At 45.8% G+C, this 24,795-nt stretch overlaps 1 protein-coding gene across 1 annotated transcript in view; it reads right to left on the reverse strand.

Moving 5' to 3' along the window:
* Positions 1-21,484: 21,484 nt before the first annotated feature.
* The window catches only part of LOC106574944 (protein diaphanous homolog 3), a gene marked incomplete at its 3' end in the record, with an annotated part of 688,081 nt that continues 684,770 nt past the window's right edge, over positions 21,485-24,795 (reverse strand). The window contains exon 31 of the mRNA XM_045698420.1: positions 21,485-21,792. Within this exon, the coding sequence (XP_045554376.1) occupies positions 21,485-21,792 (308 nt within the window). The remainder of the gene's footprint in view (positions 21,793-24,795) is intronic.

Consider the following 24,795-nt stretch of genomic DNA (forward strand, 5'->3'; position numbering starts at 1 on the left):
TGGTTCTGCTGTGTGTAAAGATCCTCACCAGACATGTCAAGGGGAGACAAAAGGATATCTGTTTCAGCCCAACATCCAAAACGACCACGACGGGGGCGAGGACTCCGTTTTGGTTCATTATCAGTAACAGAGAGGAAAACTGAGCTTTGTCTTCCTGCGATGCCCAGTCCTTGGAAACACAGTCCTTCTAGAACAGAGCAGAGCGAGGCTGAGGAGAACCAGGGAGACACACACACACACACACACACACACACACACACACACACACACACACACACACACACACACACACACACAAAACGTGGAGTGGGGATTTTGTCACCAGTCCTCTGTGGTCTGTTAGTATCTAGAGGATAACTACACTGAGACTGGTCTGTTAGTATCTATCATTAACTCTGAATGGTTAAGGTTAGGCATTAACTCTGAATGGTTAAGGTTAGGCATTAACTCTGAATGGTTAAGGTTAGGCATTAACTCTGAATGGTTAAGGTTAGGCATTAACTCTGAATGGTTAAGGTTAGGCATTAACTCTGAATGGTTAAGGTTAAACATTAACTCTGAATGGTTAAGGTTAGGCATTAACTCTGAATGGTTAAGGTTAGGCATTAACTCTGAATGGTTAAGGTTAGGCATTAACTCTGAATGGTTAAGGTTAGGAATCAACTCTGAATGGTTAAGGTTAGGCATCAACTCTGAATGGTTAAGGTTAGGAATCAACTCTGAATGGTTAAGGTAAGTGTTATTGTTTGGCATTGGCTTAAAACAAAGATATCTGAAACAACTTTATATCACTGTATTATACAACACAACCGTTAGAATCAGAGGCAAGTGCTTACTCCCATCTGCCATCCCTGTCCACAATGCCCTGCAGCAAAACCCAAACCAACAGGAACCATCCTGTCCACAATGCCCTGCAGCAAAACCCAAACCAACAGGACCCATCCCTGTCCACAATGCCCCGCAGCAAAACCCAAACCAACAGGACCATCCCTGTCCACAATGCCCTGCAGCAAAACCCAAACCAACAGGAACCATCCCTGTTCACAATGCCCCTCAGCAAAACCCAAACCAACAGGAACCATCCTGTCCACAATGCCCTGGCGCAAAACCCAAACCAACAGGACCCATCCCTGTCCACAATGCCCTGCAGCAAAACTCAAACCAACAGCACCATCCCTGTCCACAATGCCCTGTAGCAAAACCCAAACCAACAGCACCATCCCTGTCCACAATGCCCCACAGCAAAACCCAAACCAACAGGAACCATCCTGTCCACAATGCCCTGCAGCAAAACCCAAACCAACAGGGACCATCCCTGTCCACAATGCCCTGCAGCAAAACCCAAACCAACAGGAACCATCCCTGTCCACAATGCCCTGCAGCAAAACCCAAACCAACAGGAACCATCCTGTCCACAATGCCCTGCAGCAAAACCCAAACCAACAGGACCCATCCCTGTCCACAATGCCCCACAGCAAAACCCAAACCAACAGGACCATCCCTGTCCACAATGCCCTGCAGCAAAACCCAAACCAACAGGAACCATCCCTGTTCACAATGCCCCTCAGCAAAACCCAAACCAACAGGAACCATCCTGTCCACAATGCCCTGGCGCAAAACCCAAACCAACAGGACCATCCCTGTCCACAATGCCCTGCAGCAAAACCCAAACCAACAGGAACCATCCTGTCCACAATGCCCTGGCGCAAAACCCAAACCAACAGGACCCATCCCTGTCCACAATGCCCTGCAGCAAAACTCAAACCAACAGCACCATCCCTGTCCACAATGCCCTGTAGCAAAACCCAAACCAACAGCACCATCCCTGTCCACAATGCCCCACAGCAAAACCCAAACCAACAGGAACCATCCTGTCCACAATGCCCTGCAGCAAAACCCAAACCAACAGGAACCATCCCTGTCCACAATGCCCTGCAGCAAAACTCAAACCAACAGGAACCATCCCTGTCCACAATGCCCTGCAGCAAAACCCAAACCAACAGGAACCATCCTGTCCACAATGCCCCGCAGCAAAACCCAAACCAACAGGGACCATCCTGTCCACAATGCCCTGTAGCAAAACCAACAGGAACCATCCCTGTCCACAATGCCCTGCAGCAAAACCCAAACCAATAGGGACCATCCTGTCCACAATGCCCTGCAGCAAAACCAACAGGAACCATCCCTGTCCACAATGCCCTGCAGCAAAACCCAAACCAATAGGAACCATCCTGTCCACAATGCCCCGCAGAAAAACCCAAACCAACTTGAAGATAACAGCGCTCCCTGTTTCCCTGTTTCCACGCCATCTCCCGACGTCCTCCGACATGGATGGACGTTGAATACTGCCTTGTATCAGGGGTGACCTGGCTGGTTGTATGTGTTTGTGTGGGATGTGTGTCCCTGGCCCCTCTACACTCTGACCTGCCACCGAGCATTTGGCCTCAGAGAAGCCTCTTTCTGCAGAGCATGACTCTGTACGAGTGTGTGTTACTGTGTATGGTGTGTGTGTGTGTGTGTGTGTGTGTGTGGTGTGTGTTGCTGTGTGGTGTGTGTGTGTGTGTGTGTGTGTGTGTTGGGGACAGCTGGTTTGGGCAAGGCTCAAGGATTTCTGTGTTGTTAGACAGAGCAATTACTCAATGCTGTTCCTCCAGCACGGTAGGAGGAGTGTGTGGGGGGGTAGAAGATTAAGGGGGCGGGGTATGGCGTGTGTGTGTGTGTGTGTGTGTGTGTGTGTGTGTGTGGGGGGTAGAAGATTAAGGGGGCGGGGTAAGGCGTGGGGGTGTTTGGGTACTTGTGGAGACGGGAGACATGTTCACTGGCAGCCTGGGAGTCACCTTTAACCCTTTCACCATAATCAACTGGGATTGGACATATGTAAATCACCCTTCATCAAAATCAACTGGGATTGGACGTATGTAAATCACCCTTCATCATAATCAACTGGGATTGGACATATGTAAATCACCCTTCATCATAATCAACTGGGATTGGACGTATGTAAATCACCCTTCATCATAATCAACTGGGATTGGACATATGTAAATCATCTTTCATCATAATCAACTGGGATTGGACGTATGTAAATCACCTTCATCATAATCAACTGGGATTGGACGTATTTAAATCACCCTTCATCATAATCAACTGGGATTGGACGTATGCAAATCACCCTTCATCAGAATCAACTGGGATTGGACGTATGTAAATCACCCTTCATCAGAATCAACTGGGATTGGACGTATGTAAATCACCCTTCATCAGAATCAACTGGGATTGGACGTATGTAAATCACCCTTCATCAGAATCAACTGGGATTGGACGTATGTAAATCCCCCTTCATCAGAATCAACTGGGATTGGACGTATGTAAATCACCCTTCATCAGAATCAACTGGGATTGGAGGTCTGGAAATCATGGATAATTATACCACATAAAACCAATAGAGAGCTGTGAGAGTGCTTTGACATGTATCTTGTTGCTGACAAATGACTTTAATGAGAAATGTATTTCAATACAAAACACTGAGTGTATTATGTCAGCCTTATCAGAGAGATCAGGTACCTTTAGAATAGGCCTCATGGAGAACAATTCAACGCATCTGTTGTACGAGTCCTTCTTTTGTCCAATTAAAAAGCTCTAGATTGCAATCTGTTGTAGCATATGCTACTTCATTCCTCTTTATCAGGCTCAGAGACACTCACGCTTACAACACAGTGTCACGAGTGTGTGTAGGAACGGACCAAGGCTTATAGTGAGTCTGGAAGGAGAGTTTACAGTCTAACCAGACACCTAGGTATTTGTAGTTGTCTACATATTCTAAGTCAGAACCGTCCAGAGTAGTGATGCTGGACGGGCGGGCAGGTGCGGGCAGCGATTGGTTAAAAAGCATGCATTTAGTTTTACTTGCGTTTAAGAGCAGTTGGAGGCCACGGAAGGAGAGTTGTATGGCATTGAAGCTCGTCTGGAGGTTAGTTAACACAGTGTCCAAAGAAGGGCCAGAAGTATACAGAATGGTGTCGTCTGCGTAGAGGTGGATCAGAGAATCACCAGCAGCAAGAGCGACATCATTGATAAATACAGAGAAAAGAGTCGGCCCGAGAGTTGAACCCTGTGGCATCCCCATAGAGACTGCTAGAGGACCGGACAACAGGCCCTCCGATTTGACACACTGAACTCTATCAGAGAAGTAGTTGGTGAACCAGGCGAGGCAGGTATGTATTAGGGTGCCATTTTCCTTCTATTATGAGTTGATGAACTGATAGATTACACTTAGTGACCAGATCTTGTATTATTTATTTATTTCTGAATTTTCAGTTTTACAGACAGATAATGACAGCGAACAATACATGGAGAATCACCCCCCCCCTCAACAGGAGACAGAAGAAACAACACAACACAACATTACCCTTAAGAAATCGGACAGATCTTTCATTGTTAACTAAATAATGACTGTGCTTGTTTTCACCTGGGCGAGAACAGAGCAATAATACGTTAATAGATGTTAATTCATGGTTGTTTAATTAATCAAAGCTGACCAATGGCCTTAGAGATGTAGTGTCCTGCTAAGATTATCGATTTGTTGTGATTGGGTCTAGCCTCTGACATGCTACATCGTTTGCATAAAGGTCACGTGAGGTAACATACAACACCTACAGTGGGTTGGATCAAGATGGTGAAAAAAACAAGGCAACTTCGGACTTGTTGTCGATACATTTCCTTTCATTAGACACTAAGACAGACAGTTCAGTGGAAATATAACAAGAGAGAATGAGGTGGACTGTGTATAAATGTCTTGAGGAGAGGTACTGAAATAGAAGACTCTCTCTCTCTCTCTTGTCCATTTGAACATCCTCCTCTCTCTCTATCTCTCTCTCTCTCTCCCTCTCAGGCATTGTGTCTACATTAACTAGTAGTGACACTAGCATGTCCAGCTCTGAGCTGCAGGAGGCTCCAACAGAATCACTTTAGGTATTACTTAACCACCCCCGTGATCCACAACCAGCCAGGCTCTCTGTCTGTCTGTATTACTTAACCACCCCCGTGATCCACAACCAGCCAGGCTGTCTGTCTGTATTACTTAACCACCACCGTGATCCACAACCAGCCAGGCTGTCTGTCTGTCTGTCTGTCTCACTTAACCACCACCGAGATCCACAACCAGCCAGGCTCTCTGTCTGTCTGTCTGTATTACTTAACCACCACCGTGATCCACAACCAGCCAGGCTGTCTGTCTGTCTGTCTCACTTAACCACCACCGAGATCCACAACCAGCCAGGCTCTCTGTCTGTCTGTCTGTCTGTCTGTCTGCTCTCCCTGTGGGGTGAACATTAGAATGTAGCAAAAGGTCACGGCAAGGTCGTTGTCTTGTTTGTCTAAATTGCTCTTCGCCCTCGAAGTGTGTCTAGAGAGAGGGCTAATGTAGGAGGCTGTGTGTGTGTGTGTGTGTGTGTGGTGGAGAAAACTTATTTACGTATTGCCAAAGTGCACTTTCTGCTGAATGACACACACAAACACACACACACACACACACAACATCCGCACTGAGCTAAAGGCTAGAGCTGCCGGCATTCAAGGAGCGGGACAATAATCTGTCGCTTCTAAGAAATCCTGCTACGTCCTTTGACGAACCATCAAACAGGCAAAGCATCAAATCCTACTACACTGGGTTCTCGTCGGCTTGAAGTCAATATACAATGAATCACTCTTTATTATCAGTTACAGTTTCTCAGTCGCTTTGGTGCATTTTTCACATCATCCCTAACATGTGCAAAATAATAAGTGCATTTCTCAGAACAATTTGTACAAACTGCAATATACAATAGATGTGTTTCTAAAGCTAGTCAGTCACTAAAAATCCTTAGTGCATCTCTCAAAGGTAAATACTCACGCCAGTGTCATCAGAATGATAAGTCATTGGGTCATTGTTCACGAACAAGGTCGTCAAAATGTTTAGGCATGTTGTCAATGGAACTGTGTACTTTTGACAGTATTACCTGATGTAAACTTAGGCTACAGTTTGTATGACAGTTACTGTATTGAAAATGCACAAGGCTGCACTTCTATGGCAATAATCAATTTCAACAGTACTATTTACATATTACTGTATGTGGGTTATTGATTGAAAGAGACTGGACAACCCAAGGGGCACAAAGGAGAAAACACTACATTAGAAAGAAACACAGGAAACCACTGTTCTAGTCTCTACACATCCAGACGTCTGTCGGCCCACATATTCTCATCCACATCACACCGGATATTTACCCTTCCAATGCAACGTGGGAAGAATCTTCTGGAATGCCTTATCCATCCTCTGCAGGCGTCTACTGTGATGTCCTCACATGCTGCATCCATTGCAAGCAGCAGGGTCATCTGTGTGTGTGTGGCTGACGATCGTACACCTTCCACCTCCATGCTGAAAATAACTCCTCAATTGGGTTAAGGAATGGGTGAATAAGGTGGGAGGAATTCTATGAGCATCCTCGGGTGGGTCACAAACCATTGCCTTATGATGTTTGATCGATGGAAACTCACATTATCACAAATGACCACATACTTTGGCAAATCCTCTCTAAACAGACCCCTCTCATCATCAGGGATGAGAGCCCTGTAGAGAGTCTCTAAAAAGTTGAGTAGATGCTGGGTGTTGTATGGCCCTATAAGGGGGATATGGGTTAGGACACCATGCTTCCGAAATAGCAGCACACGTGGTGATATTTCCTCCCCGTTGGCCTGGCAAATCCACAGTAGCTCTGTGACCGATGATATTCCGACCCCGTCTCCTGCATCTGGTCAGGTTGAAGCCAGCCTCATCCACGTAGACAAAGTTGTGAGAGGGTTCACTTGATTCCAACTCCATTATACGCTGTATCCCAGAACACACAGTTGGATTTGTTTTGTTAAGGAAGAGTGACATAAAATGTACATATATTGCATGTTCCTTCCACAGCAATGGAAATGTGTGCAGTTTATGCTTACTGTACTATGTATCACTATAAAAATGTTGCTGTAAAGTAGTTACATAGATATATGTTTTACCTGTACATACTGGTACCGTAGCTCCTTAACTCTGTCCTCCTTCCTTTGGAATGGTACACGGTACAGCTGTTTCATACTCATCTGGTTTCTATGCAGCACCCTGTCGATGGTTGAGATGCTAACCGTCTGGATGTTTTCAAAGACATCGTTGTCTTCTATAATGGTCCTTTGTATTTCCCTGAGTCTCATGGCATTGTTTGCTCGGACCATGGTGCAAATAGCCTCCTCCTGTTGAGGTGTGAAAAGACGTCCTCTGCCACCGGTTTGAGGTAATCTTGCAGTCCTATGAGGGGAAAAATGCAGTGATGCATCGCACACTTTCACATAGACAAAAACTATGTGAACACACATTTTACTGTAAAACATACAGGTGGGTGCATGTAAGGTGCAGTATGGATCTGTATAGAGTATATTTCTGTATGCTGTGAAATACAAGTGGACTACTGTAATATGAAGCATTGTAGGAAGTATACAGTATACTGCTTATATACAGTAACTGTGCACTGTACATTGGTGGACATACCTGTTCTCTCTTCGAAACGTTTGAACTATTGAGGACACGGTTGATCTCCCAATATTCGGCTGCACCCTTCGACCCGCCTCAGCCATTGTAAGGTCATGATTGACAACATGGTCTACAATAGTGGCCCTTATGTCATCAGATATGCGCCTATGTCCTCTTCTGCCTCTTCCTCTGTTTTGCCTTCCACCACGCATCCTTGCTCCTCTTCTTCCTCCTCTTGGCTGTTGACCCTGTTCGTTTCCTGGTCCATCCATTATTGGAAAATTGCAACTCTGTGTTGTGGTCTGTCTATATATGCTTGCCAATTGATTCTTGATGAGATGCACCTTTGAGCAATTTAGACAACTGGTTGATTGTTGGTTGAACTAACACTTTACATTCCTTTATGAGTGAGGGTCAATTTTACCCCCACCATTCATCAATTCACGTTTTTGTACAAAAGGTCTAATAGAAATGTGTAAAACTATGCTTGACAGTTTATGACAAATAGTTCACCAATTTTGCATGTAATGGCTTATGCAAGGAACGAATGCCTATATGTTTTGAGGGGTAAGACTATTCAACAGAGAACCATCTACTATATTTTGATCAACATGACATGAGCAATTAAAAATGTGGAAAAAAGCTGACACTTGTACATTATCAATTGCAATATGTACAAAAGCAATTGCAATTTGTTCAAAGGAATAAGAAATTGCTTTAATGATGTGCACAAGTGACTAGATGATTTGGAATTTGTACAAGTAGTATCAAGAATGGCACTTTTGATCTAAGAAATGCACCAAAGCGACTGAGAAAAACTGTAACTGGGAAGGTTCAAAAACTCCAACCAAGCTTGATGAAAACTCAGAAAAGGGCATTCCATTTCAGTCCTTATATACGGCATACACAAACAAGTCACATGAGCATGATTTACATTATTCATTATTAACTTTGGATTACGGATTACAAAGGGAAACAGAGCTAAATACCTTATATTCTCGCTTCCAGGAAAGCAACACTGAACCATGCATGAGAGCACCAGCTATTCCAGACGACTGAGTGATCACACTCTCCGTAGCCGATGTGAGTAAACAATCACAAGGCCGCAGGGCCAGACGGATTACCAGGACGCGTACTCAGAGCATGCACTGACCAGCTGGCAAGTGTCTTCAATTACATTTTCAACCTCTTCCTGACCCAGTCTGTAAAACCTACATTTCAAGCAGACCACCACAGTCCCTGTGCCCATGAACACCAAAGTAACCTGTTTAAATGACTATCGCCCCGTAGCACTCACATCTGTAGCCATCAAATGCTTTGAAAGGCTGATCATGGCTCAAATCAACACCATCATCCCAGACACCATGGATCCTCTTCAATTCGCATACCACCCCAACAGATACACTGATGACGCAATCTCTATTGCATTCCACACTGCCCTTTCTCACCTGGACAAAAGGAACACCTACGCAATAATTCTGTTCATTGACTACAGCTCAGCGTTCAACACCATAGTGCCCTCCTAGTTCATCACTAAACACCTCCCTCTGCAACTGGATCCTGGACTTCCTGACGGGCCGCCCCCAGGTGGTAAGGACAACACATTCGCCATGCTGACCCTCAACACGGGGCCCCCTCAGGGGTGCCTGCTCAGTCCCCTCCTCTACTTTCTGTTCACCCATGACTCCAACACCATCATTAAGTTTGCCGATGACACAGCGGTAGTAGGCCTGATCACCGGCGACGATGAGACAGCCTACAGGGAGGTCAGAGACCTGGCAGTGTTGTGCCAGGATGACAAACTCTTCCTCAACGTTCGCAAGACAAAAGAGGTGATTGTAGACTACAGGAAACGGAGGGCCGAGCACGCACCCATTTACATTGACGGGGCTGTAGTGGAGTGGATCGAGAGTTTCAAGTTCCTTGGCGTCCACATCACTAAGGACCTACCATGGTCCAAACACACCAACACAGTCGTGAAGAGAGCACGATAATGGCTTTTCCCCCTCAGGAGGCTGAAAAGATTTGTCATAGATCCTCAAAAACTTCTACAGCTGCACCATTGAGAGCATCTTGACTGGCTGCATCATTGCTTCGTATGGCAACCGCTTGGCATCCAACTGCAAGGTGCTAGAAGGTAATGCGTACAGCCTAGTATATCCCTGGGGCTGAGCTCCCTACCATCCAGGACCTCCATTTTTAATTTTTAATTTAACCTTTATTTAACTAGGCAAGTCAGTTAAGAACAAATTCTTATTTACAATGATGGCCTACCCCAGCCAAACCCTAAACCGGACGACGCTGGGCCAATTGTGCGCTGCCCTATGGGACTGCCAGGTGCCTCTTGCACTGAGATGCAGTGCCTTAGAGCGCTGCGCCATTCGGGAGCCCTAAATACCAGGCGGTGTCAGAGGAAGGCCCTAAAAAATGTCAGACTCCAGCCACCCAAATCATAGACTGTTCTCTCTGCTACTGCACTGCAAACGGTACCGGAGCACCAAACCTAGGACCATAAGGCTCCTGAACAGCTTATAACCCGAAGCCATAAGACTGCTGAACAGCTTCTAACCCGAAGCCATAAGACTGCTGAACAGCTTCTAACCCGAAGCCATAAGACTGCCGAACAGCTTCTAAGCCGAAGCCATAAGACTGCTGAACAGCTTCTAACCCGAAGCCATAAGACTCCTGAACAGCTTATAACCCGAAGCCATAAGACTGCTGAACAGCTTCTAACCCGAAGCCATAAGACTGCTGAACAGCTTCTAACCCGAAGCCATAAGACTGCTGAACAGCTTCTAACCCGAAGCCATAAGACTGCTGAACAGCTTCTAACCCGAAGCCATCAGACTGCTGAACAGCTTCTAACCCGAAGCCATCAGACTGCTGAACAGCTTCTAACCCGAAGCCATAAGACTGCTGAACAGCTTCTAACCCGAAGCCATCAGACTGCTGAACAGTTCATCAGTTCATTCATTGACCCCCTTGTTATTTGTTACACTGACATTCTTGCACTGGATCAATCTATGTAAACTACACTGACCTCTAACCAGCACTACACTGACCTCTAACCAGACACTACACTGACCTCTAACCAGACACTACACTGACCTCTAACCAGGACTACACTGACCTCTAACCAGGACGACACTGACCTCTAACCAGACACTACACTGACCTCTAACCAGACACTACACTGACCTCTAACCAGGACTACACTGACCTCTAACCAGGACTACACTGACCTCTAACCAGACACTACACTGACCTCTAACCAGGACTACACTGACCTCTAACCAGGACTACACTGACCTCTAACCAGGACTACACTGACCTCTATCCAGGACTACGCTGACCTCTAACCAGGACTACACCGACCCTGTACATATGACCTCAATTACCTCATACTCCTGCACATTGGCTCGGTACTGGTACTCCTTGTATATAACCTCAGTATTACCTCAATTACCTCGTACTCCTGCACATTGGCTCGGTACTGGTACTCCTTGTATATAACCTCAGTATTACCTCGAACTCCTGCACATTGGCTCGGTACTGGTACTCCTTGTATATAACCTCAGTATTACCTCAATTACCTCGTACTCCTGCACATTGGCTCGGTACTGGTACTACTTGTATATAACCTCAGTATTACCTCGAACTCCTGCACATTGGCTCGGTACTGGTATTCCTTGTATATAACCTCAGTATTACCTCAATTACCTCGTACTCCTGCACATTGACTCGGTAGTGGTACTCCTTGTATATAACCTCAGTATTTTATTGTGTTACTATTTCCTTTATTTTTTGGGGCACTTTATTTTTAGTTCTTTAATAACTGTACATTGTTGGGAAAGGGCTCGTAAGTAACCATTTCATGGTAAAATCTACACCTGTTTTACTCAGCAGATGTAGACTTTGATATGAGAGAGACAGAGAAAGAGGGAGACAGAGCTAGAGCGGCGAGAGAGAGAGAGAGAGAGGGAGAGTAGAGGGAGCGAGAGAGGCTTTCCCATTAAACCAAAACAAGCACTTGATTAACAAACTGTAGACAACTAAGAACAGGAAAGTAGAAACCTCCATATAACAGTTTGTCTTTAAAAGGAGCCAGTAGAAACCCCATATAACAGTTTGTCTTTAAAAGGAGCCAGTAGAAACCCCATATAACAGTTTGTCTTTAAAAGGAGCCAGTAGAAACCCCATATAACAGTTTGTCTTTAAAAGGAGCCAGTAGAAACCCCATATAACAGTTTGTCTTTAAAAGGAGCCAGTAGAAACCCCATATAACAGTTTGTCTTTAAAAGGAGCCAGTAGAAACCCCATATAACAGTTTGTCTTTAAAAGGAGCCAGTAGAAACCCCATATAACAGTTTGTCTTTAAAAGGAGCCAGTAGAAACCCCATATAACAGTTTGTCTTTAAAAGGAGCCAGTAGAAACCCCATATAACAGTTTGTCTTTAAAAGGAGCCAGTAGAAACCCCATATAACAGTTTGTCTTTAAAAGGAGCCAGCTACCCTGAGTAAAAAGAGGAACCCTCAGGCTAACTAATTAGGATGGCATCCAAACAGAGAGAAAGGAACATTTCACAAGCACTCTACCTTTAACTGGCTGGCAATTAAGAGTTGGGCTTTTACACTGCTCTGAATAAGCTCTGAAAAACACTGGACCTGGTTTCATAGAATACTGACTCAGGGAGGGACCTGTTATCATAGACTACTGACTCAGGAAGGGACCTGTTATCATAGACTACTGACTCAGGAAGGGACCTGTTATCATAGACTACTGACTCAGGGAGGGACCTGTTATCATAGACTACTGACTCAGGAAGGGACCTGTTATCATAGACTACTGACTCAGGGAGGGACCTGGTTTCATAGACTACTGACTCAGGGAGGGACCTGTTATCATAGACTACTGACTCAGGAAGGGACCTGTTATCATAGACTACTGACTCAGGGAGGGACCTGTTATCATAGACTACTGACTCAGGAAGGGACCTGTTATCATAGACTACTGACTCAGGAAGGGACCTGTTATCATAGACTACTGACTCAGGGAGGGACCTGTTATCATAGACTACTGACTCAGGAAGGGACCTGTTATCATAGACTACTGACTCAGGAAGGGACCTGTTATCATAGACTACTGACTCAGGGAGGGACCTGTTATCATAGACTACTGACTCAGGAAGGGACCTGTTATCATAGACTACTGACTCAGGAAGGGACCTGTTATCATAGACTACTGACTCAGGAAGGGACCTGTTATCATAGACTACTGACTCAGGGAGGGACCTGTTATCATAGACTACTGACTCAGGAAGGGACCTGTTATCATAGACTACTGACTCAGGAAGGGACCTGTTATCATAGACTACTGACTCAGGGAGGGACCTGTTATCATAGACTACTGACTCAGGGAGGGACCTGTTATCATGACACCTTCTTCAGAGTGGAAGGGTACCTCTGTGTGTGTGAAGTGTGTGTGTGAAGTGTGTGTGACGAGTGCCCATGTGTTAATGAGCAGAGCTGAACTACAGAATTAAACTATTAATGAAAACAATGAGTTATTTCGCTTTTATACATGTTGCACAGAAGGAAGAGACTCCCACCCTTTTCAATTCATAATTTTTTATTGTAAATGGGTCTACAAAAAATGCATACTTTCATTCTAACAATAACAAGGATGTGTAGGAGGCAGGAAAGGTGATAATACAATTTCATTAACAACATTTTGAAAAGACAGATAAACAAATGTGTTCAGAGAGATAATGATTTGACGTTTAATTTTAACCATCTTATTTGCCGTCGACTACTGACTCAGGGAGGGACCTGTTATCATAGACTACTGACTCAGGAAGGGACCTGTTATCATAGACTACTGACTGTCACGTTCCTCGTATTCTCCCTCATCGGAAGATATGTCGAAATCACTCGATGACCAATACGCAGCAGGTTGACTGTTCCACATCATATTTATTTTAGATGGAAACGACAAAACAAAATAAACACTCAGAGGAGAAAGGTGACAGTTTCACAGGTGAAACGAAACACAGTGCAAAATTACAATTACCCACCAAAATCAAACAAACACACCCCACTATATGGGACTCTCAATCAAAGGCAGATAGACAACACCTGCCTTCAACTGAGAGTCCCAACCCCAATTAACCAAACAAACATACACTCACTAAACTCCACATAGAAATACCTAACCTAGAACCTACCATAACCAAACATAACTGCCACGTCCTGACCAAATATAATACAAAAAAACCTAAGTATATGGTCAGGACGTGACATTACCCCCCCCTAAAGGTGCATACACTGAATGCACAAAACCAACAGAAAAAAAACAAAACAAAAAAACAACACACAATTAACCTCCTAACTAAAGGGAGGGAAGGGAGGGTGGCTGCCGTCAACGACGGCACAGTGCTACACCCCCCCTCCCCAACCCACCTCTATTGGAGGTGGCTCCGGTTCTGGCCTGCTGTCCAACAGACCGTAGACAGACCTGTTGGGCTTAGGACAGTAGGCAGACTTCTTTGGTTCTGGTTCGTGGGCCGACTCCGTCGGTCCCAGGCTGTAAGCAGACTCCTTCGGTTCTGGGTTGTAGGCAGAATCATCACAGTCATAGTTAATCAACTTTATTTTAGAATTGTGACCAGACTCACCCGGTTCTGGGTCACAGGCAGCTCCCCCTCAGTCCCGGGTCGCAAGAGGTTGTCGGATACTCTGGTCCGCACCCCGGTGTCGGATCCTCTGGGCCGCACCCGGTGTCGGATCCTCCGACGGCCCTGACCCAGGATTCACCAGGCTGGGGAGACATGATGGATGCCTGGCCCTGGGCACAGGCACAGGACTCACCAGGCTGGGGAGACCCACTGAAGGCCTGGTCCTGGGAGGTGGCACAGGACTCACCAGGCTGGGGAGACCCACTGAAGGCCTGGTCCTGGGAGGTGGCACAGGACTCACCAGGCTGGGGAGACCCACTGAAGGCCTGGTCCTGGGAGGTGGCACAGGATGAACCAGGATGGGGAGACCCACTGGAGGCCTGGTCCGAGGAGGTGGCACAGGACGGACCAGGATGGGGAGACCCACTGGAGGCCTGGTCCTGGGAGGTGGCACAGGATGAACCAGGATGGGGAGACCCACTGAAGGCCTGGTCCTGGGAGGTGGCACAGGATGAACCAGGATGGGGAGACCCACTGGAGGCCTGGTCCTGGGAGGTGGCACAAGATGAACCAGGATGGGGAGACCCACTGAAGGCCTGGTCCTGGGAGGTGGCACAGGATGAACCAGGATGGGGAGACCCACTGAAGGCCTGGTCCTGGGAGGTGGCACAGGATGAACCAGGATGGGGAGACCCACTGAAGGCCTGGTCCTGGGAGGTGGCACAGGATGAACCAGGATGGGGAGACCCACTGGAGGCCTGGTCCGAGGAGGTGGCACAGGACGGACCAGGATGGGGAGACCCACTGGAGGCCTGGTCCTGGGAGGTGGCACAGGATGAACCAGGATGGGGAGACCCACTGAAGGCCTGGTCCTGGGAGGTGGCACAGGATGAACCAGGATGGGGAGACCCACTGGAGGCCTGGTCCTGGGAGGTGGCACAGGATGAACCAGGATGGGGAGACCCACTGGAGGCCTGGTCCTGGGAGGTGGCACAGGATGAACCAGGATGGGGAGACCCACTGAAGGCCTGGTCCTGGGAGGTGGCACAAGACTCACCAGGCTGGGGAGACCCACTGAAGGCCTGGTCCTGGGAGGTGGCACAGGATGAACCAGGATGGGGAGACCCACTGAAGGCCTGGTCCTGGGAGGTGGCACAGGATGAACCAGGATGGGGAGACCCACTGGAGGCCTGGTCCGAGGAGGAGGCACAGGATAAACCGGGCTGTGGGGGAGCACTGGAGTTCTGGTACGGACACTCTTTAGCCACACTCCAGGCTGAATGCCCACTTTGGCCCGGCACGGGCGGAGAGCAGGCATTGGGCGAACTGGACCCTCCCAGCGCTCTGGAGACACAGTGCGCAACGCCGGCGCAGGATAACCTGGACCGAGGAGGCGCACTGGAGACCAGACGCGCTGAGCTGGCACCATCCGCCCTGGCTCGATGCCTGCACTCGCATGGCACTTGCGGGGGGCTGGTATGTAGCGCACCGGGCTTTGAACGTGCACTGGGGACACCGTGCGCTCCACAGCATAACACGGTGTCTTACCAGTACCACGCTGCTTCCGGTAAGCACGGGGAGTTGGCTTAGGTCTACCACCTGACTCCGCCAATCTCCCCGTGTGCCCCCCCCCCAAAAAAATTGTGGGGCTGCCTCCCGTGTCCGTTGCGGTCCCTCTCCTCATACCAGCGCCTCTCAGCTCTCGCCGCCTCGATCTCCCACTGTGGGCGGCGATAATCCCAGCTTGAGTCCATGGTCCTTTCCCGTCCAGGATTTCCTCCCAAGTCCATGACTCCAGATAGCCTTTCTCCTGGTGCCTCTCCTTGTGCTGCTCCTTCCTCTGCTGCTTGGTCCGTTGTCGGTGGGTAATTCTGTCACGTTCCTCGTATTCTCCCTCATCGGAAGATATGTCGAAATCACTCGATGACCAATACGCAGCAGGTTGACTGTTCCACATCATATTTATTTTAGATGGAAACGACAAAACAAAATAAACACTCAGAGGAGAAAGGTGACAGTTTCACAGGTGAAACGAAACACAGTGCAAAATTACAATTACCCACCAAAATCAAACAAACACACCCCACTATATGGGACTCTCAATCAAAGGCAGATAGACAACACCTGCCTTCAACTGAGAGTCCCAACCCCAATTAACCAAACAAACATACACTCACTAAACTCCACATAGAAATACCTAACCTAGAACCTACCCCAACACTCACAACCCCACTATACCATAACCAAACATAACTGCCACGTCCTGACCAAATATGATACAAAAAAACCTAAGTATATGGTCAGGACGTGACACTGACTCAGAGAGGGATGTATAGGGTGTGTAATGTACAGGGTGTGTAATGGTGTGATTGTGTAATGTACAGGGTGTGTAATGGTGTGATTGTGTAATGTACAGGGTGTGTAATGGTGTGATTGTGTAATGTACAGGGTGTATAATGGTGTGATTGTGTAATGTACAGGGTGTATAATGTACAGGGTGTATAATGGTGTGATTGTGTAATGTACAGGGTGTATAATGGTGTGATTGTGTAATGTACAGGGTGTATAATGGTGTGATTGTGTAATGTACAGGGTGTATAATGGTGTGATTGTGTAATGTACAGGGTGTATAATGGTGTGATTGTGTAATGTACAGGGTGTATAATGGTGTGATTGTGTAATGGACAGGGTGTATAATGGTGTGATTGTGTAATGGACAGGGTGTATAATGGTGTGATTGTGTAATGTACAGGGTGTATAATGGTGTGATTGTGTAATGTACAGGGTGTATAATGGTGTGATTGTGTAATGTACAGGGTGTATAATGGTGTGATTGTGTAATGTACAGGGTGTATAATGGTGTGATTGTGTAATGTACAGGGTGTATAATGGTGTGATTGTGTAATGTACAGGGTGTATAATGGTGTGATTGTGTAATGTACAGGGTGTATAATGGTGTGATTGTGTAATGTACAGGGTGTATAATGGTGTGATTGTGTAATGGACAGGGTGTATAATGGTGTGTAATGTACAGGGTGTATAATGGTGTGATTGTGTAATGGACAGGGTGTATAATGGTGTGATTGTGTGTTAACGAACAGCGACCACCTTCCTACTTCGTCCTGTAACAGGAATCCACCCTCAGAATATTATTATTGTCGTCATTAACACAATTAACAGCTGATTTCATTACTGAAACTACCCAGCAATTAATGAGGCACAAAATGAGTTTTCTCTCCCAGGTATTGTAGTGTCACTGACACCTTCTTCAGAGTGGAAGGGTACCTCTGTGTGTGTGAAGTGTGTGTGTGAAGTGTGTGTGACGAGTGCCCATGTGTTAATGAGCAGAGCTGAACTACAGAATTAAACTATTAATGAAAACAATGAGTTATTTCGCTTTTATACATGTTGCACAGAAGGAAGAGACTCCCACCCTTTTCAATTCATAATTTTTTATTGTAAATGGGTCTACAAAAAATGCATACTTTCATTCTAACAATAACAAGGATGTGTAGGAGGCAGGAAAGGTGATAATACAATTTCATTAACAACATTTTGAAAAGACAGATAAACAAATGTGTTCAGAGAGATAATGATTTGACGTTTAATTTTAACCATCTTATTTGCCGTCGCCGTGGAGACGGCGAAGAGCCCCGACAGACGCCTGTCAATCAAACTGAACATTCCAATTCCGAGAGTTCTGACAAACATTCTGACTGAGAGACAAAAACAACAACTTCCTCCCACTCAAAACGCCACCAGATAAAACCGCCCCTTCTTCCACCACACTAAACCAAGGAAAAACATTGTAGAAACACAAATAACACGGTGATACTAGCAGGAAGAACAACGACCACAGAAAGACATCACCTGACGTGATTGGTTCAGCATCAAGATAAAGGTCTACTTTATATTCATACTGTATATATATATATTTATTTCATCATTTCTGGATTTAAACAATGATTTGATGTAGATGTCTTGCATAGAAAGATCCCACTAGAAAAACCAGTTAGGGAGAGGGATGATCGACGAGCGCAATTCTTCAGAAAGATAAAAAATGAACATAAATATCCATGTAATAAAACGATTAGACAATATAATGTATTTCATAAGTGTAAATATCCATGTAATAAAACAATTATATTGTCTAATGTATTTCATAAGTGTAAATATCCATGTAATAAAACAATTATATTGTTTAATGTATTTCATAAGTGTAAATATCCATGTAATAAAACGATTAGACAATATAATGTATTTCAATAAACACGTGCTCTGTACGAACATGTGTCCCAAGACTAGTTTTATGTCAAACCCCATCCTTAGAATACATGTTTCGGGTAATGAACTACATGTTAATAACTGGTAAATGTGATAACTCAGAGTTGATATGAACACATATAAAAGACATAAAGCTTTTGATACTATTTGGTTTGCAGCAGGAGCTGGGCACTGCTAATTATTAAGACATAACAAGTGTACACTGCATACTACAAAGAGTACACTGCATACTACAAAGAGTACACTGCACACTACAAAGAGTACACTGCACACTACAAAGAGTACACTGCACACTACAAAGTGTACACTGCATACTACAAAGTGTACACTGCATACTACAAAGTGTACACTGCATACTACAAATAGTACACTGCATACTACAAAGTGTACACTGCATACTACAAAGAGTACACTGCATACTACAAAGTGTACACTGCATACTACAAATAGTACACTTCATACTACAAAGTGTACACTGCATACTACAAAGTGTACACGGCATACTACAAAGTGTACACGGCATACTACAAAGTGTACACGGCATACTACAAAGTGTACACGGCATACTACAAAGTGTACACGGCATACTACAAAGAGTACACGGCATACTACAAATAGTACACTACATACTACAAATAGTACACTGCATACTACAAATAGTACACTGCATACTACAAAGTGTACACGGCATACTACAAAGTGTACACTGCATACTACAAAGTGTACACTGCATACTACAAATAGTACACTGCATACTACAAAGTGTACACTGCATACTACAAAGAGTACACTGCATACTACAAATAGTACACTTCATACTACAAAGTGTACACTGCATACTACAAAGTGTACATGGCATACTACAAAGTGTACACGGCATACTACAAAGTGTACACGGCATACTACAAAGTGTACACGGCATACTACAAAGTGTACACGGCATACTACAAAGAGTACACGGCATACTACAAATAGTACACTACATACTACAAATAGTACACTGCATACTACAAATAGTACACTGCATACTACAAAGTGTACACGGCATACTACAAAGTGTACACTGCATACTACAAAGTGTACACTGCATACTACAAATAGTACACTGCATACTACAAAGTGTACACTGCATACTACAAAGAGTACACTGCATACTACAAAGTGTACACTGCATACTACAAATAGTACACTTCATACTACAAAGTGTACACTGCATACTACAAAGTGTACACGGCATACTACAAAGTGTACACGGCATACTACAAAGTGTACACGGCATACTACAAAGTGTACACGGCATACTACAAAGAGTACACGGCATACTACAAATAGTACACTACATACTACAAATAGTACACTGCATACTACAAATAGTACACTGCATACTACAAAGTGTACACGGCATACTACAAAGTGTACACGGCATACTACAAAGTGTACACGGCATACTACAAAGTGTACACGGCATACTACAAAGAGTACACTGCATACTACAAAGAGTACACTGCACACTACAAAGAGTACACTGCACACTACAAAGAGTACACTGCACACTACAAAGTGTACACTGCATACTACAAAGTGTACACTGCATACTACAAAGTGTACACTGCATACTACAAAGTGTAAACGGCATATGACAAATCGTGCACTGCATTCTACAAACTGCATACTACAAATAGTACACTTCATACTACAAAGTGTACACTGCATACTACAAAGTGTACACGGCATACTACAAATAGTACACTTCATACTACAAAGTGTACACTGCATACTACAAAGAGTACACGGCATACTACAAATAGTACACTACATACTACAAATAGTACACTGCATACTACAAATAGTACACTGCATACTACAAAGTGTACACTGCATACTACAAATAGTACACTACATACTACACTGCATACTACAAATAGTACACTACATACTACAAATAGTACACTGCATACTACAAATAGTACACTGCATACTACAAAGTGTAAACGGCATATGACAAATCGTGCACTGCATTCTACAAACTGCATACTAAAGTGTAAACGGCATATGAAAAATCGTACACGGCATACTACAAACTGCATACTACAAAGTGTACAAGTGCATTGGAATAACTATGCATCCTAGACAAAGAAAACAGTACTTTGTTCAATAAGTCTATAAGCACAGAAGTTTTGGCAGTGGTACATGTTTAATGAGTTACGGATAGGATATTCCTCCAGCTTCCTACAACTACACACAAGCGGATTCAAAAAGCACAATTTTAATCATATTTATTGTTATACTTAAAATAAATAGGCCAACTTTCTTTATAAAAGGTTCATGGGGGATGGTCTACAAAGAGAAACAAAGCTTTTAGGAAGGACTCTGTCTTTTACACCTGAATAGGCTGTCCTGTCCTGGTCTGTCCTGTCCTGGGCTGGGCTGTCCTGTCCTGGTCTGTCCTGTCCTGGGCTGGGCTGTCCTGTCCTGGGCTGGGCTGTCCTGTCCTGGGCTGTCCTGTCCTGTCCTGGGCTGTCCTGTCCTGTCCTGGGCTGTCCTGGGCTGTCCTGTCCTGTCCTGTTCTGGGCTGTCCTGTCCTGTCCTGTTCTGGGCTGTCCTGTCCTGTCCTGTTCTGGGCTGTCCTGTCCTGTCCTGGGCTGTCCTGTCCTGTCCTGGGCTGTCCTGTCCTGTCCTGTCCTGGGCTGTGCTGTGCTGTCCTGTGCTGGGCTGTCCTGGGCTGTGCTGTCCTGGGCTGTGCTGTCCTGTCCTGTGCTGTCCTGTGCTGGGCAGCCGTAACGCTGGAGGTGTTTGGGTGTGGCTGGGTTATCTGTGTCTGGAAATAGATCTCTTACAAGGCCCTCAGTCTGGCCAGTAGAGCTTCTACATCAGAGTCTCCATTGGTGTTGCTGGGACATGGAGACTCTCTCTCTACCTCAACCACTCTCTCCCTCCCTCTCTCCTTCTGTTTATCCTTCTCTTCCTTTTTGTCTTGCCCTCTTCCCATCCCTCTCTCATTCTCCCTCCCTCTCTCATTCTCCCTCCCTCTCTCTATCCCCGTGTCTCGGTCCATCCCGGTGGTGGTTATGGGTTTGTGTCCTCCAGGTTCTCTACGTAGTGGACCCCTGCTCCTGGCCGTAGCAGACCCCGTAGCGTTAGTGTTAGGCGGATGTCCCTCTGTGTCATAATGAGACTCCTTGGTGGGCGCCACTCCTCTCTGTCCTCTCACAGCCACCCCCATCACCGCCGCTGTGCTCACATTGATATTCTGACGGGATCTCGACCTTGGTAAAGGTGTCTTTGTGTTTTCTGCGGGGAAAAGAGAGAGAGAGGAGGAGGAGAGATGAGGAAGAGGATAAGAAGGGTAGTGAAAGAGTCAGAATGAGAGTTGTATACAAACGAATACAGACACACACACACACACACACACACACACACACACACACACACACACACACACACACACACACACACACACACACACACGTTTCCACTATGATTGCAGTGGGGATAATTCAGTGATGTCTCATGCAGGTGATCTACCAGTCAGTGTGCCGGCTGGGTGATCCAACCCAACAAGCTAGGAGACAGAGAGACATTCCAGCTCCCCAGGGACCTGCCTTTAGACAGGTCTAGTGTCCTATTAGACAGGTCTAGTGTCCTATTAGATAGGTCTAGTGTCCTACTAGACAGGTCTAGTGTCCTATTAGACAGGTCTAGTGTCCTATTAGACAGGTCTAGTGTCCTATTAGACAGGTCTAGTGTCCTATTAGATAGGTCTAGTGTCCTATTAGACAGGTCTAGTTTCCTATTAGACAGGTCTAGTGTCCTATTAGACAGGTCTAGTGTCCTATTAGACAGGTCTAGTGTCCTATTAGACAGGTCTAGTGTCCTATTAGACAGGTCTAGTGTCCTATTAGATAGGTCTAGTGTCCTATTAGACAGGTCTAGTGTCCTATTAGATAGGTATAGTGTCCTATTAGACAGGTCTAGTGTCCTATTAGATAGGTCTAGTGTCCTATTAGACAGGTCTAGTTTCCTATTAGATAGGTCTAGTGTCCTATTAGATAGGTCTAGTGTCCTATTAGACAGGTCTAGTGTCCTATTAGACAGGTCTAGTGTCCTATTAGACAGGTCTAGTTTCCTATTAGATAGGTCTAGTGTCCTATTAGATAGGTCTAGTGTCCTATTAGACAGGTTTAGTGTCCTATTAGATAGGGCTAGTGTCCTATTAGATAGGTCTAGTGTCCTATTAGATAGGTCTAGTGTCCTATTAGACAGGTCTAGTGTCCTATTAGACAGGTCTAGTGTCCTATTAGATAGGTCTAGTGTCCTATTAGATAGGTCTAGTGTCCTATTAGACAGGTCTAGTGTCCTATTAGACAGGTCTAGTGTCCTATTAGATAGGTCTAGTGTTCTATTAGATAGGTCTAGTGTCCTATTAGACAGGTCTAGTGTCCTATTAGATAGGTCTAGTGTTCTATTAGATAGGTCTAGTGTTCTATTAGATAGGTCTAGTGTCCTATTAGACAGGTCTAGTGTCCTATTAGATAGGTCTAGTGTTCTATTAGATAGGTCTAGTGTCCTATTAGATAGGTCTAGTGTCCTATTAGACAGGTCTAGTGTCCTATTAGACAGGTCTAGTGTCCTATTAGACAGGTCTAGTGTCCTATTAGACAAGTCTAGTGTCCTATTAGATAGGTCTAGTGTCCTATTAGACAAGTCTAGTGTCCTATTAGATAGGTCTAGTGTCCTATTATATAGATCTAGTGTCCTATTAGACAGGTCTAGTGTCCTATTAGACAAGTCTAGTGTCCTATTAGATAGGTCTAGTGTCCTATTAGACAGGTCTAGTGTCCTATTAGACAAGTCTAGTGTCCTATTAGACAAGTCTAGTGTCCTATTAGATAGGTCTAGTGTCCTATTAGATAGGGCTAGTGTCCTATTAGACAGGTCTAGTGTCCTATTAGATAGGTCTAGTGTCCTATTAGACAGGTCTAGTGTCCTATTAGATAGGTCTAGTGTCCTATTAGACAGGTCTAGTGTCCTATTAGACAGGTCTAGTGTCCTATTAGACAGGTCTAGTGTCCTATTAGACAGGTCTAGTGTCCTATTAGACAGGTCTAGTGTCCTATTAGACAAGTCTAGTGTCCTATTAGACAAGTCTAGTGTCCTATTAGATAGGTCTAGTGTCCTATTAGATAGGGCTAGTGTCCTATTAGACAGGTCTAGTGTCCTATTAGACAGGTCTAGTGTCCTATTAGATAGGTCTAGTGTCCTATTAGACAGGTCTAGTGTCCTATTAGACAGGTCTAGTGTCCTATTAGACAGGTCTAGTGTCCTATTAGATAGGTATTATAAACAGACAGCGATCTAGTTTGGAGCGGGGGGGGTCACTCAGTCATGTCAGACGGCGGTTCAAATGGTTCCTTATTCCCTACATAGTACACTACTTTGGATCAGCACCATATGGGCATGGGTCAAAAGTAGTGCACCACATAGGGAAAATGGTGCTATTTGGGGGACACTACGAGGCCAGTGCAGATGGAACCAACGACAGGTGACGGCGGAGGGAACGCGGAACGGCACGGCGAACTGAAAAACACAACCGGAGCCGTTGCCAAGGCGATTGTACTGGTTAGGGTTTTAACGGCAGTGGAGCCAAGCTGTTTACCTGACCGGAGAATGGAGAGAGAGAGAGGAAGGGGAGGAGAGGAAGAGAGAGAGAGGAGAGAGAGAGAGAGAGGAAGGGGAGGAGAGAGAGAGGAGAGAGGAAGGGGAGGAGAGAGAGAGGAGAGAGAGGTGAGAGAGGAGAGAGAGAGGAGAGAGAGAGAGAGGAAGGGGAGGAGAGAGAGAGGAGAGAGAGGTGAGGGAGGAGAGAGAGAGGGAGGTACCGTTCCCCAGTCATAGCTGCTAGCCAGCCTACAGCCTGATTACTGTCCACTCTCCTCACCCCTCCTACCCCCTCCACAGCCTCACCCCTCCTACCCCCTCCACAGCCTCACCCCTCCTACCCCCTCCACAGCTTCACCCTCCTACCCCCTCCACAGCCTCACCCAACCTACCCCCTCCACAGCCTCACCCTCCTACCCCTCCACAGCCTCACCCCTCCTACCCCTCCACAGCCTCACCCTCCTACCCCTCCACAGCCTCACCCCTCCTACCCCCTCCACAGCCTCACCCTCCTACCCTCCTACCCCCTCCACAGCCTCACCCCTCCTACCCCCTCCACAGCCTCACCCTCCTACCCCCTCCACAGCCTCACCCCTCCTGCCCCCTCCACAGCCTCACCCACCTACCCCCTCCACAGCC

The sequence above is a fragment of the Salmo salar genome, chromosome ssa16, assembly GCF_905237065.1.
Source record: "Salmo salar chromosome ssa16, Ssal_v3.1, whole genome shotgun sequence".
Classification (NCBI taxonomy): domain Eukaryota; kingdom Metazoa; phylum Chordata; class Actinopteri; order Salmoniformes; family Salmonidae; genus Salmo; species Salmo salar.